The sequence below is a fragment of the Pieris brassicae genome, chromosome 9 (genome assembly GCF_905147105.1).
Source record: "Pieris brassicae chromosome 9, ilPieBrab1.1, whole genome shotgun sequence".
NCBI lineage: Eukaryota > Metazoa > Arthropoda > Insecta > Lepidoptera > Pieridae > Pieris > Pieris brassicae.
The window spans coordinates 1,930,648-1,947,975 of NC_059673.1; the positions used below are offsets into that span (position 1 = coordinate 1,930,648).

At 34.9% G+C, this 17,328-nt stretch overlaps 1 protein-coding gene and 1 long non-coding RNA gene across 5 annotated transcripts; one reads left to right on the top strand and one right to left on the bottom strand.

The window, feature by feature from the left end:
• Positions 1–961: 961 nt before the first annotated feature.
• On the bottom strand, positions 962–10,949 carry LOC123714666 (trypsin-4-like). Of its 2 annotated transcripts, none has more exons than XM_045669033.1 (8): positions 10,667–10,949; positions 9,527–9,716; positions 8,706–8,802; positions 6,794–6,967; positions 5,703–5,852; positions 3,675–3,765; positions 2,669–2,798; positions 962–1,305 (listed from the first exon to the last, which is right to left on the bottom strand). In XM_045669033.1, the coding sequence occupies exons 1-8, from the start codon at positions 10,902–10,904 to the stop codon at positions 972–974; spliced, it is 1,404 nt and encodes a 467-aa protein (XP_045524989.1). In that variant the 5' UTR covers positions 10,905–10,949; the 3' UTR covers positions 962–971. The 2 variants fall into 2 exon arrangements, with proteins under 2 accessions (XP_045524989.1, XP_045524988.1); XM_045669032.1 differs by having other exon boundaries at positions 9,527–9,725.
• Positions 10,950–12,247: 1,298 nt separating this feature from the next.
• LOC123714668 lies at positions 12,248–17,196 on the top strand. 3 transcript variants are annotated; one of them, XR_006754341.1, is made up of 5 exons: positions 12,248–12,384; positions 12,963–13,090; positions 13,948–14,130; positions 16,461–16,638; positions 17,064–17,192. It is a non-coding gene; the product is annotated as an uncharacterized LOC123714668 (long non-coding RNA). The 3 variants fall into 3 exon arrangements; XR_006754342.1 differs by lacking the exon at positions 16,461–16,638 and having other exon boundaries at positions 17,064–17,196; XR_006754340.1 differs by lacking the exons at positions 16,461–16,638; positions 17,064–17,192 and having other exon boundaries at positions 13,919–14,187.
• The last annotated feature ends 132 nt before the right edge of the window (positions 17,197–17,328 follow it).

A 17,328-nucleotide genomic window follows, 5' to 3' on the forward strand; every position in this document is an offset into this window, starting at 1 on the left:
ACTGTATGGCTGCTTTCAAATCCATTTTGATTATACTTAAAGTCTATCAAGTATATTATGAGCAACGACTGAAATGCGGAAGCCTGCATTTGTTTCTAAAATATTTACACTAAGATACGTCAGCTGTATTTTTAATTTGTTAAAATTAAATGAAATGATTATTTCATCATTTATTCATTATATTTTCAAATGTTAATTTCAAAGATTCAGTCTATTGTTTTATATACAACACTGCATGTGCCATCTAGTGTTACCTCATCGTTAACTTTTACACAGAGTTTATCACTAATTGAATGACGCCTTAGTTCTGTAACTCTCTAGTAGATGGCGTTGATTTAAATTAGTTATTGTAAATGAGGTGCTAATTATAATAAATAGGTGTTAAAAAGAAATATTATTTAGTTATATCAAATATTTTCACTTAAAGTGTATTCTAATGGATATCTAACTAACTATTTCATTACGTTGAAATCTTTAATTCTATCAAATATATATGAGATGGATAAATCTAACGCTAGATGGCGTAAGTAACGAATCACATAATTCATTATAATGCACATTTACTATAATACTTTATTATTAGTATTAGTTTTCATTATAAAAAAAAACAATTAAAAAGAGATATTTTGTACTCGTGCCTTTGTTTTCATATTAAAAAGTACATTAATTATTGAACAGTGTTGGCCAAGTGGTTTCAGCGTGCGATTCTCATCCCTGAAGTCGTAGGTTCAATCCCCGGCTATCCTTTCTTTCTTTGTGTGCATTGGCTCCAACGGTGAATGTAAACATCGCGAGGAAACCGGCTTACGTTAGACCCAAAAAGTTCACGGCGTGTGTCAAGCACAGAATGATCAGAGGTTGATCACCTACTTGCACATCAGATTGACAAATTATCATTGAACATTAAGGCTTGGCTTGACATTTTTTGGGTACATTAAGGCTTGTACAGCAGACACAAAACAATAAAATATTTATTTAATTTTTTTTATCACCAGCGCCTCAATCACCTTCTCACTACTCAAATCCTGTCCATCATTAATAACCTCCTTCAGTGCCAACGTACTCAGAAAAACCTCTGCTTCATTTTTGGAGTCACTCTCAAGTATCCTATCATGTATTAAATTCTCTAAATTAACTTCATCCAGCGTGTTATCATCCATTTGGTTCCTCCGAAAACTCTTTCTTATATTGAATCCAGCTTCTCGTAGCTTCTTCTTGGCTAATTCTAGAAAGCTTGGCGAGTGTAATGTTTCTCGTAACCAATTCTTAATTTTATTTTTCTTGTCCTCCACGCGTGCTTTGAATCTGGGAAAGTTTTTTGTTTAGTTATTTATTCTTATGTATAAAAAATGACTTTAAACAGTAGGAACTATCACAACTCATAATAAACCTACGTCATTACATTGTGTAAGGCGCTTTAATATCGACCGTCGAACTAACCTGTCGAAAAGGACACGCACGAAAATGTATGGAAATAATTAATTAACTGTATAGATTGACAGACGCTTTTAATTGTCCGTTGTGTCTGACAAAATGTCTACTTCGCGTAATTTCCTTTACTGGAAGAAATAGTATTTTTGTAAATATTTTAATCTATTAATGTTAATGTTGTGTTGTTTTGCTGTGCATTGTTTTGTAATCTGTAATGGTAGATTTAAAAAAATATATCCTTCTAGAATGATCTTCTTGAGCATCGCTAAAATATAAAGATGGTGATCTAATAAACAGAAAATATTTTTTAATTAACAAGCCCCCAAAAATAATTTGGCTATTAATTTGTGTTATTTCCCCGATCTGTTGTGGTTACCATTTAATATTGCAGTTACCACAATATATTTTAATACAATCTGATAATTGCGACTTTATGTAGCTGAAAAAGAATTTACATTTGGTGATTTGTGTTGCTTCGTCATATACTTTAAATATACTTTAAACCTCGACTAAGCACGAGAAATGTTCACTTTATGTCAATATTTAAAAAAAAAACATGTGTGTGTACACGCGTTAGAACTTCTTTGGCGTAACAATATAAAAATCTTTTTTTTCTCCCTATCCTACGATTGTAGAAAAAAACGACACTAACAATAAACGGTATGCAATGCAATGTATAACATTGGATGTTTTATTATAACGCATTATCTAGTTAAATAAAGTTTATTTAAGTATCACAGAGAAAATATTTCTACATAATTAAAGAAATGGACATTATTTATTTTAAAGTGTTGAGTATGTTGACTGATATGTCGAATGTTGACTAACTTCAGGGTGTCGGTGTTTTGTGACGGTGTGCGGGTGTCGGTTTTTTGTGACGGTCGAGCGAGCATCGTAAAAATTTACTCTCATAATTTTTCCCTAACACACCAAAAGATATATAACATCAAAAACATTTATACTGTATTTGTATAAATGGGTTTTGGTGGCCCATGTTGTATCTTTATTTTATATACAAGTATCAACTATCAACACCAATTCTTTCTCCGGGAATTGAGCTAAGACGTCCGGACTACGTCTGGCACGGACAGCCACGTGGTTACATTAAAATAATCTTGAAATGTTTTTCGAAAAAACTTAATTTGTACGCGCTCCAAGCAGCCTGCTGCAAGGAGAACGAAGCAGACACCTATCCATAGTTGCGAGTCACAAAACGAATTATAGACAATAATTTTACTTCTGCAATTCCTTCTCTCTTTGCCTGGCCTTCTCAATCTTCGCCTTCAATTCGGGCACGCTGGACGCCTCGTTGGACGTTATAGTTTTTTCAACCCAGTTCGTGATTTCTGTCACACTACTGTATACACCTGTGGAGTTAACGCAAGTTATGTGTAAGTAATGTGCATAGCAAAATAGACTTTATATGTAGGCTCATTAACAATTCGACTAAGGTTCCTTCAAGAAGAGAACGTACAAAACCGACTTAAGAGACAGGTAACTATGTGTTTATGTGCGGTATTTTTGTTTTTTTTTGTGGGGAGATGCGTTACGCATCCCGCGGCACGGTTGACTCGTGGTGACCCCACTAAAACCCAACGGCACCATCAGCAATCGCCTGATACAGGACACGGTAACAGCATAGTCTTGTTCGCATCCCGCCACGAGATCAGCCGTTGAAATCACGGTCCTCTATGGTCACGAATGACATGAATTGGACCTTGGGACAGCAAAGGCCATTCACATCAGAGCAGTGTTGGCCTAGTGGCTTCAGCGAGCGACTCTCATCCCTGAGGTCGTAGGTTCGATCTCCGGCTGTGCACCAATGGAAAGAAAGTTTCTTTCCATGTGCGCATTTAACATTCGCTCGAACGGTGAAGGAAAACACCGTGAGAAAACCGGTGTGCCTTACACCCAAAATGTCAACGGTTTATTTTTTATTGCTTCCTAATATCAGAAAACCCTGCCCGTTTGTATTGTTTGACGCTTTTTCCTTTAATATGGCTTATCCCATTGGCACTACAACCCTTGGTGCTGGTCTCAGATATCGTAATTTGTTTCGTTATCATTCTCTAGTAGGCAAGTATGTGACCAGGTCTGATGTGCATGGCACACTCGAGTTTTGGATCTAAAGTCTCCTCACAATATTTGCTGTTGTTGTTATTAAAAAATAAAGCGTCTTCTGTGTATACCATTTTGATCAACATTTATGCTGGGAAATGTAGTAAACAATATTAATTATTTACCAGGTGAGCGAGGGTCACCGCACTGTTTACCACCGAAAGACACTATCCCCAGAAGTACGCCGTCACGCACTGCCGGCCCACCTGAGTCGTGCTGAGGAGTATTGAAAGATACTTTTTTTAATTAATTTAAATTTTTCTTTAAACGTGTAATGGCTATGTTAACAAAAGACAATACTAAGATACTTTTTTGTGTATATTTTTAGTGACGTAGGGATGTTTGTTTTTTATTTACTACGAATACAGGACCTTAATACGTAAGGCGATAAAAGTATAAAATAGCTTTTCCATATCACATAATGGAAACAATGCAATGCAATGATATCTGTAAGTGTTAAACTGAATAAGTCTCTACGCAAGTTATTTTTTTAATCTAGTTATTTTACACTAAATAAAAATACGGTTACGCGTCACATTATTCAGTTAGGCGTCACATTTTTCCGTTACGCGCCATCTTTATCTTGTCCCTACCACGGTTAATCCGAAGAGATTCGAAGCCATTGATAACAAACATATATAATAACGATAACAATAATTCTATTACAATTAATGAAATTCTGTAATAATCTTAGTGATAAGGTAAAATGAAACATAAATATTCATGTCTATGATAATAAAAGCCTTTTGTCAAACTTTATCGTATTAGACTTTCATTGACCAATTTCTGTAAAATAAGGTCCTAAAGAAGTTTCACTTATTACGTGTGTACACTAGTACACGCACACATTTTTTATTTACATTATAAACCGCTGTAGTATTCATGTAACCATAGCAATCCTGCCTAGAAGCGCGACAAATTCATATAAAATAGTTTTTCAATTTACTTTATGTTGGTATCTAATAACTGACTGGGTCGTCCATTTATTATCAACATTCTCTCGCCATATACGTTGTTTGCTCTAGAGGTGAACTTGCGGTACCACTCGGGACTGTACGTCATGCCTAACTCGTTTTTTTGTCATCTCGAAAGAAGAGCTTGACTAGAAGTGTTGAATCTCTGAGCAAATCTCCATCAGCAAGTCAATCTTTCCAACACATTTACATTATTGAATCCGTAAGGATTTCAAATATGTATCAAGTATATCCCTACTTATGTGTTTACTTAGCAACTCTATGGGCTAACAATCGTTGTTAAACTTTATTATTAACCCAAACCTATCGACCAGATACCCCACCTTCTTATGCAAGAAAATGATAGTAGCTTAACTTGTAAAACTGTTAGGAAGTTGTAATTTATGATGCAGCAATGAATTATGTTCAGGTTAAAGACAAAAACAAAGCGATGTATTAACACTGGCCTTAGTAAATAATTTAATTATTTAAAAATGTTCAACGTCTCGGAAAAACTGTGTACAGTTTGTGTTTATGTCGCAGTAACGTAGTTAAATAAGAGAGTTAACTGAGTCTCTAAACAATTAATTAAATGTCGATATTCAATGTAGCATTTTGATTTAAATAAAGCAGCGTCGAAAACGTTTAACTATCTGTCTGTCTTGCATTCGGGTGGAGGTTCTGTTACCTGCCTCCGCCCATGGGCGTCCGGCATCCGTCTGGTTTTAGTGGGTTCGGTTGTAAATACAAAGTTTGAGTCCCACATAATCCCTGCTAAAGCCGAATACGACATCATATAAAGAGACGGAAAGGATGATAATCAGACGCGAAAGAGACGAGTGGAAACAAGAAAGGAAGGCCTATATTGGAAGGCAACCTCACCAATATGCTGCTATAAAAAACTATACATGTTGTATGTTATCGTTTAGGTTGTAAGGGTTGATTTACTTTCACAACAAATTCTCGTTAAGCGTAAATTAATCAATAAAGGATTAGGATCATTTAATCGTTATAAATTTATTAATTAATCCTAATCCTTGGGATTGATTTGGTCCAGTTCAAACAATTTGTACGACTCAAAACATGGCGATCAATAATGTATAGAACCAATTTAACATCTCCGCTGACGTTACCTATATGAAATAAGTTCTTCTGAGTTTGAGTTTATTTATAATTTCTACGTCAGCTCCCGATACTTACATTACATGCATCTTTGCCCCCTGTAGCGTACCCAGCACATATCATCCTTGGTGTGATGTAGAAGTTATAAGCCTTCTGACAAGCCTCCTGTTGCATCACCGGTACGGGGACAAAACGGAGCCGATCCGGGATGTGTCCGTAACCAGATTCCTGAAAGAGTTCGAAGCTAAAATGTTATGCCATCAAAACCAAACTTGTAAAAATAAATAAATTGAGATCCATGGTTCCATCCAGGTTATTCAGCCCTACTTAAGGAACCTTCTGTCTTAAGTTATTACGTAATAAGCTTGGCAACATCTTATGACCATATCAATATTACAAATCTTTCATGTTTTTAATATATAAATTGACTTGGTTACTGAATGTTTAGATTTCTAAATTTATCCACAACGAAGTTATAGGGGGGCGAAAATGCTGCTGAAAGGAACTGCCTGCCAAGTCGGGGGGACTGCCGTGTCACAAGGTACTACAGTTGTGTACTGATGAATGATGATGAATAGGGTTCTAATATATATTTTTTATTGAACAGGCTGGAGGGTGGAAGAAAAGGGAAATTTGCAGGAGGCTCGTCTGATGTTAAGCGATACCTCCGCCCATGAAAAGTATCAATGTTCGCTAGTGCGTTGCCGGCCCTTTAAGAATTGGAAAGTCGAATTGAGTCGGAAATAATGGCAAAAACAGCCTTAAAAAACGCTCAGTTGTGGAACGACGGACGTCGAGGTGTTACGGCTGGAATGATGGAACTGTTGTATTAATGCGAAAAACTTCTCTGAACACTCTCCATGATAAATGCGATAAAACATGCAGAGTGGCTCCACATCCTTACACATGTGATTTCAGGGAAATTCAAAATAAAATAACCGCGCACCAGTATATAACCTCGGATAACTGTCACCGTGACCACGCACGTTGAAAAGCACGCGAAACGTCGGAAAAAAATTAAATTAAGAATTATGTAAATAATTATAAGTTTTTAATATATAGCGTCCGTCCGTTAATATAATCCGTTCAAAAAGTGTTTTTCTTAATGTGTAAAAGCTATTTTAACAAAAGACAATACTAAATGTGTTGAGTTACGCAAAACAACTTACGTCAGTACTCCCCCAGCCGGTAACAATAAGAATATCTTCGGGTTTGATATCATAATCCTGTGAGGGTAAATTTAAAACAGCTATATTCCTCCCAATCGGCATGGGTCTGTCAAGACGAATCAGGCTGTAGTCATAGTCTGCCGCGCCAGGGGAAAAGTCTTTATGAAAGAATACCTAGAAATTATGAGAACTGCTATCAGAAATTGCACCAAAAGGCCAGGCCATCAAAGGCATCAAAAGGCCAGGCCATCAAAGGCATCAAAAGGCCAGGCCATCAAAGGCATCAAAAGGCCAGTCCATCAAAGACATCAAAAGGCCTAAAACGTCCAAAAATATCGTAAAGAAAATATTTCATCGGAGTATTCCGTTCATGACGATTAATTGGTAATACATGCATTTGAATTTGTAATTCTTATAAATGCTATTGGCTACCTAATAAAAAAAAATGCGTGCGTGTACACACACGAAAGAAATGGAACTTCTTTATAACCTTATTTTACGAAATATTGATCTCCTATCCAACTTTACAGAAATTGGTTAAATAAAGTTAAATTAGATAAAGTTTAACAAAAGGCAATTTATAATTTATAATTCTATGATAATAGACATGAATATAAATAATACAACTATTTCATTTTACCTTATTACTACTAAGTTATTTACTAGTAAAGTTTTAAAATTATTAAATATTTTGCACTTATTGTAATAGAATTATTACTATAATTGTTATCGTTATTATATATTTTTGTTATTAATGGCCTTGGTAGGGACAATATGGCGCATAACAGAAAGATGTGACGGTAAATATTTTTCAACGCCGATAAAGAAAATTCACTTCAAAAATTTAGACTAAAATCATTCTACGAAAACATTTTTCCTTTTCCATACTTACTAAACTAGAAATATAGCGTTTATACATCGTTTGTATATTATTTTAATATTTTGCAAAATTTCAGTCTGTGTTGAATTTTTGGTAAATATAAATACAAAACTTTACCTTATTTTATTAATAGTAATTTGTTTTATTATATACAATTAGTTTTAACCAGCATAACAAATTAAATTAAACATTTTATTACCAAGGACACAATTAGAATGTGACAATTAAAAGTTCTTTCGCTTTCAGAAAGAAAGTATCAAATCAAATGACAATTGAAATGAAACATGTTTATTACACTTAAATTCCTTTCAGAATATTTTTATCGCGAGCTTTTCAAGGGCGTCTCGAATTCAGCGTTCTCAATGGATAATCATTAATTAAAAGATAAGTCTCGAATCTCCTTCATTTATCTTTCATCTTTCGTTTGATTTCAAATGCGTAATACATTTTATGTGTGGTTAAATTTCTTAATTTAAATAAACTTCAATATAATATCTAAAGCTTTTTAGTAGAATTTTTAAGCAATCGGTTTTTGTATTTTTTTAATAGAACTTGGGGGCTGGCTGCTCACCTGATGTCAAGACGGCAACCAACGGCGTAGCCAGGTTTTTTCGAATATGTACGCTCTTTCCTTGGGTCCTAAGTTTAATTGGTTTAGAAGTACTGCAGTAGACAAGAACTAATTTAAAAACGTTTAGTTTTACAGCGACAGACGTCGAGGTGATACGGGTGTAATTTCTGTTTTACGCACGTAAACTTCATAATTATTATATGTAAATTGAATTATTAATAATCATGTAAAATAAACTTATTTTAGATTTCCTTAAGACACTGGCGTAATCGTAGTCAAAAAAACCAAAACAAGCGCACATTCTCACCATCTTTAATATTTCTTCAAGTCGACTTACAAATCTTGTTAGGTATCGAAGAAAAGAGCGTACTTTTAAAAACAGGCGTGTCCAAAAGCGGTAAGCATGATGATGTGATCAACTAATTCGATTTTCCCATAAAACTATTAATAATAAAACAAACCTTATTGACTCTGGCCTGATATCCGCCACGATTGTGAAACGAACTACCAGCTCTTACAATGAACTGTGTCAATTTCTTCTTATCCTCATCATGAACACTGTAAGGGTAAACTCTTAAAATTTCATTCTTGGTAGGCTTAAAACTTAATTATAGAAATTTATATTCAAATAGTTTAGTTTGACTTTAGTTAAAACACAATAAAAAGCTATTATCCGTGATGTATATTTACTTTATAATTGCGCGACACCCTGTCAGTTAATATAATATATGTTAAAACCATATGTTGAGACTATTAAACTTCATGGCTCCACGGGCCTAGTCAATATTTTTGTAAAGTGCTAGAAAACAGTGTTGGATTAGTGGATTCAGCGTGTGACGTCCTTGAGGTTGAAGGTTTGGATCCCGGCTGTGCACCAATGGTATTTCTGTCTATGTGTTCATTTAACACTAACGGGTACGGTGAAGGAAACTGAAGAATACAGAAGGCTACTACAAACCACAAAACCATACAGCTGTAATATCTGAGGCTCAGGCTTTACAAGGTTGTAGGGCCATATTTTTGTGTGCTTCACCGTGGTAAGTGAAAAAAGAACACGAGAACAGAGTGTCTTCCTCTGAATAGACACTCATTGGACACTTTCTTATGTTAGAATTTATGATCCAGTTACTTAAAGCTTAAAATTATCTCAGTGAAGAAACAATATATAATAAAAAATATATTAAAATAATCAATGATCTGTGAATGATGATGATCATTGCAATTTAGCTTTGAGAATTTTGTAAAAGCTAATACGGTTGTTTAATATAAATGAAATACATACGATTCCAAACAATGACCTGCTGTCAGCACCCACTGCTCATCAATAATAGAGCCACCACACCAATGCTTCCCATTCCTGGATATAGCAACGTTGTATGGATACATGCATATGCTGGTCTCCATGCCCCCTACGATTCGACGCACGGCATATGTCCGAAAAGCCCATGCCAAGTGACGATCACTATCTGATCCTGGAAATACTGTAAGAACATTTATTCCAAAATATACAATTTAGTTGAAAACACTTATTAACATTTGAAATCAAAATTAAGTACTATAGTTAATATAGGACATAGCAACGAATATTTATAACGACTTAACATCCCATAATTTAGTCGAAATTAAATTGTTTATGTCTATATAATGAATTGTATGCTGGTGTACATCTGGGTATGACACTGCGTGAAAAAGTTTCATACACTTTAAATGTAGTTGATATTTATTGTGAGAACTGTCATCATATATTATAAATTAAATCAAAATTTATTTATATAGGTAATTTGTGCACTTCTGAAGTCAGGATTAAGAAGATCTAAATTTAAATTTGCTTCCAGATCCCTAATCTCCTACTTCTACTCTTTTTGATTGCCAAGATTTTGGGTTACTATGAAAGTGTAACCTGCAGCCATTAAATGTACCATGATTGACTTATAATAAAAGAACAGAACAAACGTCACGTTTTACATTATGTTTTACGGATTAAAAAAAACAATTTCACCATAAGAATGCTAGATTTATCAACAATAAACTATATTTGTTTCCAAGATATTTTAAGAAGAGTGATACTTTTTTTTTATAGAACAGGCTGCAATCGGCAGGCTATAGGAAATGCCAAGTTAATGCTCAATATTAATTACACTCTTCCTATAAAAAAAACACTACGTCGAAATGGTTCGGTAATACTTCAGTGGCCAGCTGGTACCACATAGTGGTGGTGTACAGCAAAAACTGCCTTAATAACGCTCAGTTGTGAAACGACAGACGTCAATGACACGGCTGGAATTTTGTAATTTTGTTTTCTGACGACGTTGGATGATGAAACTTGAATAATATACCAACTCTTCTAGTAAATGCGGTAGAAGAAGCAGGGTGACCCCACATCTCTACGGAATAGAGATCAAGCCGCGAGGGATATACTCACTTGGATCTAATCTTTCACCAAATTCTATTCTATATCTTGTTGAGGTGTTATCATTTCTAAATTTATATCTCTCTTCTAAGAATGTTTTGATCTCCTCTTCGCTACCTGTATGTCTTACATCCAATTCACTTATTTCAGCTTCACCTGTTTGTAAGGATTCGTCCACTAACTCGACTAGTTCTAAAGCATTTACATTTAATGTAACCGCTATGATTATTATTATATAAGTTTCTTTCATCGTATTCACGTGAAATTTCTTTTATTATATCGGCCATATTGAATTGTGTTTCATATTATTTTTATTATTTTTGATTTGTCAAAGGATTTCTAATACTAAACGGAATTTGTAACTATTGTTTTGCATGTTTTATTAACAATATTACTGGACCTATTCTTACGATATCATTTGAATAAGCGAAGATTATATTGGATTTACAAACTGTTTTCAAAGTGTACACGGAGAACAGCTCAATTTGTCTTTTACGATTTATTTACTGTTTGCTAAATTGTTCCACAAATAGATTTCTATCTTATATCTATAAAGTATATAAAGTATATATTATATCTATAAAGCGCTTTTAGACGCTTTTTAAGTTCCAAAATCACTACTTACAAACGTACAGAACCAGTTTTTATGTCCTTAGTGCATTGTCTACATTAAATAAAAGTTTAATGTACATTTTACGAGCGATTTCATTGTTTAGCTAGATGGATTTTCCGAGTACTGTTTTATGGAAAGCGGAAAACCTGAACAATTGAATTTCATTCGATGTTTAAAAATGATTATGGTATTTCAAAAATCGATAGCTCTATATATCTATCAGCATCTTTATGATCAAGTGCCTATATAGCGTTGGCGAATATTTGGACCGTAGATTTGACACCGATTGTAAATAATTTAACTTTGACATTATTTTTTGTACTTAATAAGACATTGTAAAAAATTATACGACATTTGCATGACTATTTATATATGGCTGATTGCGCGAATATTTTTAATTGTTCTATCAGCATCTTTGGCTTCGCTATTCGACTTGGGTTCCATTTTTATTGTATCACCTCGACGTCGCTTCCACAATTCATTGTTATTTAAGGAGGATGCCGCTCACCACTAATTTGTGGAAGCAGCTACCTACTGAAGTATTTCCAAACCAATTCGACTTTGAGAAAAGAGCATACAAAACCTTGGAACGCCGTCAACATAAGCCTTCTAATGTGAGTGTCAAAGGGCGGCGGTATCAGTTAACATCAGGTTAGACTCCCCCCTGTTTGCATAAAATATACATATATATATATATATGATGTTACTTATTTTCCACCTACTCTGCGGTCGAGCCAGGTCTTGTACTACTATTAAAAGCTTCTATATTAACGCTGGGTCACAGCACAAAGGGAGAAAAGGTCTAAAGATTTTTTATTCTCATGCAAATGAGTTTAAATGTTCGCTTTAGGTTTTATCTTAGTTTGATATTTCGAAGAAATATCAGATTTCATTGAATTCTCGTTTCGACTAAAACCTATTTGGTTGGAAAATTATTAGTCACTGAAATTACTTTACCTAATCTTGACTTGGTTTTTTATTCTGTATCATTATGGCTTCAAAAATGTCAAATAAAAATAAATTAATTATGTGTTTTGGAACTTGGAGATGACAAACTCTAGTGCAGTTTTAGTGGCGCTCGCATTGATTGTTAGCGAATTAAATTTATTACACAATGGTGAGTTCGAAGTGCTAATAAACGTTAATTATACAAAATAAACAAAACCTCGTACTACCGTACGTTTTACCGGTAACGAGAACATTTACAATACGTGAAGATACCTTTTTTTCACGTGATCTCATACCATAATCAAGAACGCGCGGAGGCCAGAACGTTTTAGCCAAATTAAAATCAGCCCATCGACTACCAGATCTCTCCCCTGGGTGTATAGAACTGTCTAATTGTAACTGGCACCATAAGAGTAACGCACTATCCTGCTGTTTCATGAATTTAATACCAGGCCAATAGGACGTGACTACCAAAGTTCTTGTGTTCTATATTTATTTAAAAACTTTTGAAACTACTAACTTTACTGCTACGTACTGCTCGTAAACTGTCGTGCTATTTCATGATTAAATTCATGGCGACAAAGCAGACAGCTGTAACTTGACTGCCAACCTACCTACCTACCGTTCTTGGGGTCTATATTGTAGAATCCAAAATGATTCACAGGTCAGCAGAAGTCACTACATTACGCCAGTTCTTTTCGTACCAATATAATATCCAAGTATGTAACCAGATATTAATTGTTGCAGTAAACCTTTTAATAGAGGACTTCTTTCCGTCAAACATAGTTTTTCTTCTTAGTATCTGTATCCTCCTGGAACAGCTGCGAGTAATATCAGTGCTACGTCTGTACTCACCTTTAAGTTTTATATTTGAGGTAAGCTCTTTGAAAGTTATAAGTTCCTGGTAATGTTTACTTGTCTGTATTAGTGTTTAAAATAGTCAAATTGTGTTTAGATTTATTAGTTTACAACAAATAAATAAAGTCTCTCAAGTCTATGTGGCTAAATGGAAATATCAAAATATCTTAAATATATAATAGTAGCAGTGCTCTGCGGTTCCACTCGCATTCATTCGTAGCACGATTTTCTAGGTAAATGGAAAATTCTATTTTTTTGTAATTTAGTGTCCGTAATTTTAGTTTTTTTGGTATTTTTGATACAATCATAATTTTTCAAATTAATCTTGTAGTTCAGAGCCTATGCAACAACACAATTAAACCTCCTCTTGATATAAGTTAGTTAGTAAGGAAATTTTAATTCGTAAATGCATGTTAAATTTCTGATAAATTTTAACGAATAATCCTACATATAATCAAACTTTGCCAAAGAACCGACTCTAAAACTTTATACATATAATTCTACTGTGCGTGTGTATGTCACTGAACTCCTCTTAAACGGCTGGACCGATTTGAATGATTATTTTTGTATGCGTTTGGGTAGCGCCCTGGATTGCTTATATTCACAAATCTGCCAGGCAGATGGCCCCGGATAGTTATATATACAGCAAATAAACAGCTAGTATCTTCTGCGCATATGTTCGTTAATTAAACTCCTAAACGGCCGGACTGATTTTGATGCAATGTTTTGTGTGTTCAACTCGAAAATGATTTACATTATTAGATATTTTTTATATGTAAGACGTGGGTACAGGACAACGTCTGTGGGATCCGTTAGTATATTTTATACGAATTAAAATATTTCAGAGAAACAACTCGCCCTCCACATTTTTCAGATTCTTTTCTCGCTGTTTATTCTAGAATGTTCACTGCTATACATTTGGCGGCCTCTACAGTTATACCTACTAGTCAACGCTGATGATATCCTAGTACAATTATATGAGAACGAGACATTTAACTGGCTTGTTTGTCCCCTGTGTTGTGGTACCCGTAACCCTGCGCCGGACTTTGCTCGCCTGGTACTTAAGATTTGTAGTTTTAGCTTTTTACTGTCTGTTATTTTTGCGACTAAATTAAATAAGTAGGTTTAAGTATAAAAAAATAATATTTCAAATGTGTTTTACTGGTTTTAAATACAGTAAAACCCGTTTATGACGATTCCTCAGGGAGGGTCCCAAAAACGCGTCTTAAGCGAGAAAGCGTATTATGCGGGATGGCGAGAATAATACGTACTTAATATTATTATGTTCTAATTCTGGTATATATAGGTATTAAATTATACTTTTATAAATTACATTAAACATGTAGTGTAATTATAATCAGATTATTTAAAATAATCACTTATTTTGGTTTGACAGAAAGATTTTGATGCATTAGCATTTAAAAGATTTCCAATATAATTCAACTTTTGCAGTGCGTATTCGCTTTGATCCAAAGAAGCTACATAAACGTCTTAAAACATTAACAGCTGATAATGCCTGGGGCGTTTGACAAAAACGGACTTCACTCATCTTCGTTTTTATCCTTATCACTTAGGGCCTCGTTTTGTGTGTTATTCACATTCTCAATAAGATCTTCAATTGATTGAATTTCGTACGATGTTACATTGTCATCAATGGAAGAATATCCAGGAAAACCCTGCAGTATCTCGGGTTCTTCTTCTATCAACACGACGTCAGGGTTTGGGCGTTTTAAGCGGGATGACGAATCGTAAGCGTTAAGAAATGTACGAAAATATGTCTCAAGTTGCAGAGACTGGCGTAAAGTGGCGTATTATGCGTGAAATCGTATTAAGCGTGATCGTCTTAAACGGGCTCTGTATTTTCAAAATCAATTACTTATTGTACGAGCCAAGGCTGTACATTATGCTCAATGTACATTATGGTTTTCTTAGTTTTATAAAGTGTTTGTTACCCCGAGAGTATAGCCAGACGAAGGCACTTTCAACAGTTATATTGCATTCATTCGTTACATAGCAATTAACGAGTGGTTATTGTAAAGTAAAACTAAAATCCTTTATTATTTAAAGCAACCAGATAACCCAGGAACCGTACACTAACTGTAGAATTGTGAATTTCGACCAGCAAACTCCCTTGGCGTTGCGTTGAGATGTGCGGATATTGATATAATCAACCCGTATAACGATGTCCGTCGTTCCACAACTGAGCGTTTTTTGAGCCATATTTTTCCGCGCACCATCACTATATGGAACCAGCTACCAAAAACCAATTGGACTTAGCGGCCTTCATGAAAAGAGCGTACCAATTCTTAAAAGGCAATAGACTGAGCGTTTTCTAAGGCAGTTTTTGCCGCGCACCACCACTATGTGGAACCAGCTGCCCACTGAAGTATTTCCGAACCAATTCGACTTAGGGTCCTTCAAGAAAAGAGCGTACCAATTCTTGAAAGGCCGGCAACGCACTTGCGAGCCTTCTGGCAATGTGAGTGTCCATGGGCGGCGGTATCGCTTCACATCAGGTGAGCCTCTTGCCCCTTTGCCTGCTGTTACATAAAAATAAATAAATAAATACATGCGAGTCCTCTGGGCTATGTGATTGTTTAAGGGCGGCGGTAACACTTAACATCAGGTTGCATCCTGTCCGTTTGCAAAAAAATAAAAATGTGTGCGTGTACTAGTGTACACACGAAAGAAGTAAAACTTCTTTATGACCTGCTTTTTAGAAAAATTATCTACCATATGCAACTTTACAGACATTGGTTAAATAACGTTAAATTAGATAAAGTTTAATAAAAAGCTTTTATTATCATAGAATACAAATAATACAATTATTTCATTTTACCTTATTACTACTAAGATTCTTACAGAATTTCATTAATTGTTATTGTTAACGTTATTACATATTTTTGTTATTAATGGCTTGGAATCGAATCAACCGTGGTAGGGACAAGAAAAAGATGGCGCATAACGGAAAAATGTGACGCGTAACCGAAAAATGTGACGGTATTTTTTTTCCAACGCCGATAAAGGAGTTTCACTTCAAAAACATCTTTTAATATTACATTGTTGTGAAAGTTTTTTATAGAAGTCAGACCAACGCGTCGATTCTGTACGCCTGGTACTAAAGCGGATCGTCCGTATGGTAAATTCCACATGCAATCATGAAAATCAAGGAGACATAATAAAGCCTCTGTTTCATTTTATTCCTAAGCAACTTGAATCTAAAACCCCTGGTACCATGCCCGTTAACCACTAAGCCACTGGAGGTTTGTTCTTCGCGCAAATTACGAATATCTCTATCTATAATGTTTTATTAGTAACAATGTTGGCCTAGTAGTGTATGTAAGTTGTAGTAGCTTGAGCGTGCGATTCTCATCTCTGAGGTGGTAGGTTCGGATCCCGGCTGTGCACCAATGGACTTTCTATGAGCGCATTCAACATTCGCTCGAACGGTGAAGGAAATAGTGCAGAAACCGGCTTGCCTTAGACCCAAAAAGTTCTGACCTACTTGCCAAGTGACAAGTGACCATGTAACAGATAAAGACATTTGAGGTCCAGACATAAAAAGGTTGTAGCGCTAGTAATTTTTAAGTTTATATTGACCTAAATGAATACAATTAAATTCTTCCAGTACAATTTCATTTTACGGTCGCCAAAAATAATAAAAGATTGTCTGTGACTGCTAAGAATCTTTCAACTTGAGTACTCGATATTTCAAGTTGTTCTCAAAAGATTTTCAATAGATTTTTATATTAGGAAAGCGATATTCATTCTTATCTCAGGCACTGAGATTTTATAAAAATTTTGTATTTCGTTTCAATATTAAATCTGTTACATGAAAATAGCAATTAACATCAGATGAGGCTCCTGCCCTGCGCCCTGTTCTATAAAATAAATAAATATATAAAACTAGGTTAAGAGAGCAGGGAAATACTCCCAACGATTTTGAGACAAATTTATTTTATATTATATATAAAAAATTGAATTTTTCAGTTAAGGAACTTGAATGATACGTATTAGGAAGAATTTCTATAAGTTTTTGATAAGTTTTGGAATAAGCCCCTTAACAATGAAATTGCCCCTTTGTAGGGCGTGGGCCTTACGTTGGAAAACACTGCCTTCAGCGACGCGTCCCTGGGGTGAGCTCTATGTAAGTTTACACTCGTACAGTGAAGAAAAACATCGTGAAAAAAGCCGGCCTAGGGCCCTAAGGCATCCAAAATTCAAGGGTGTGTGTCAGACAGGTTGATAATCATCT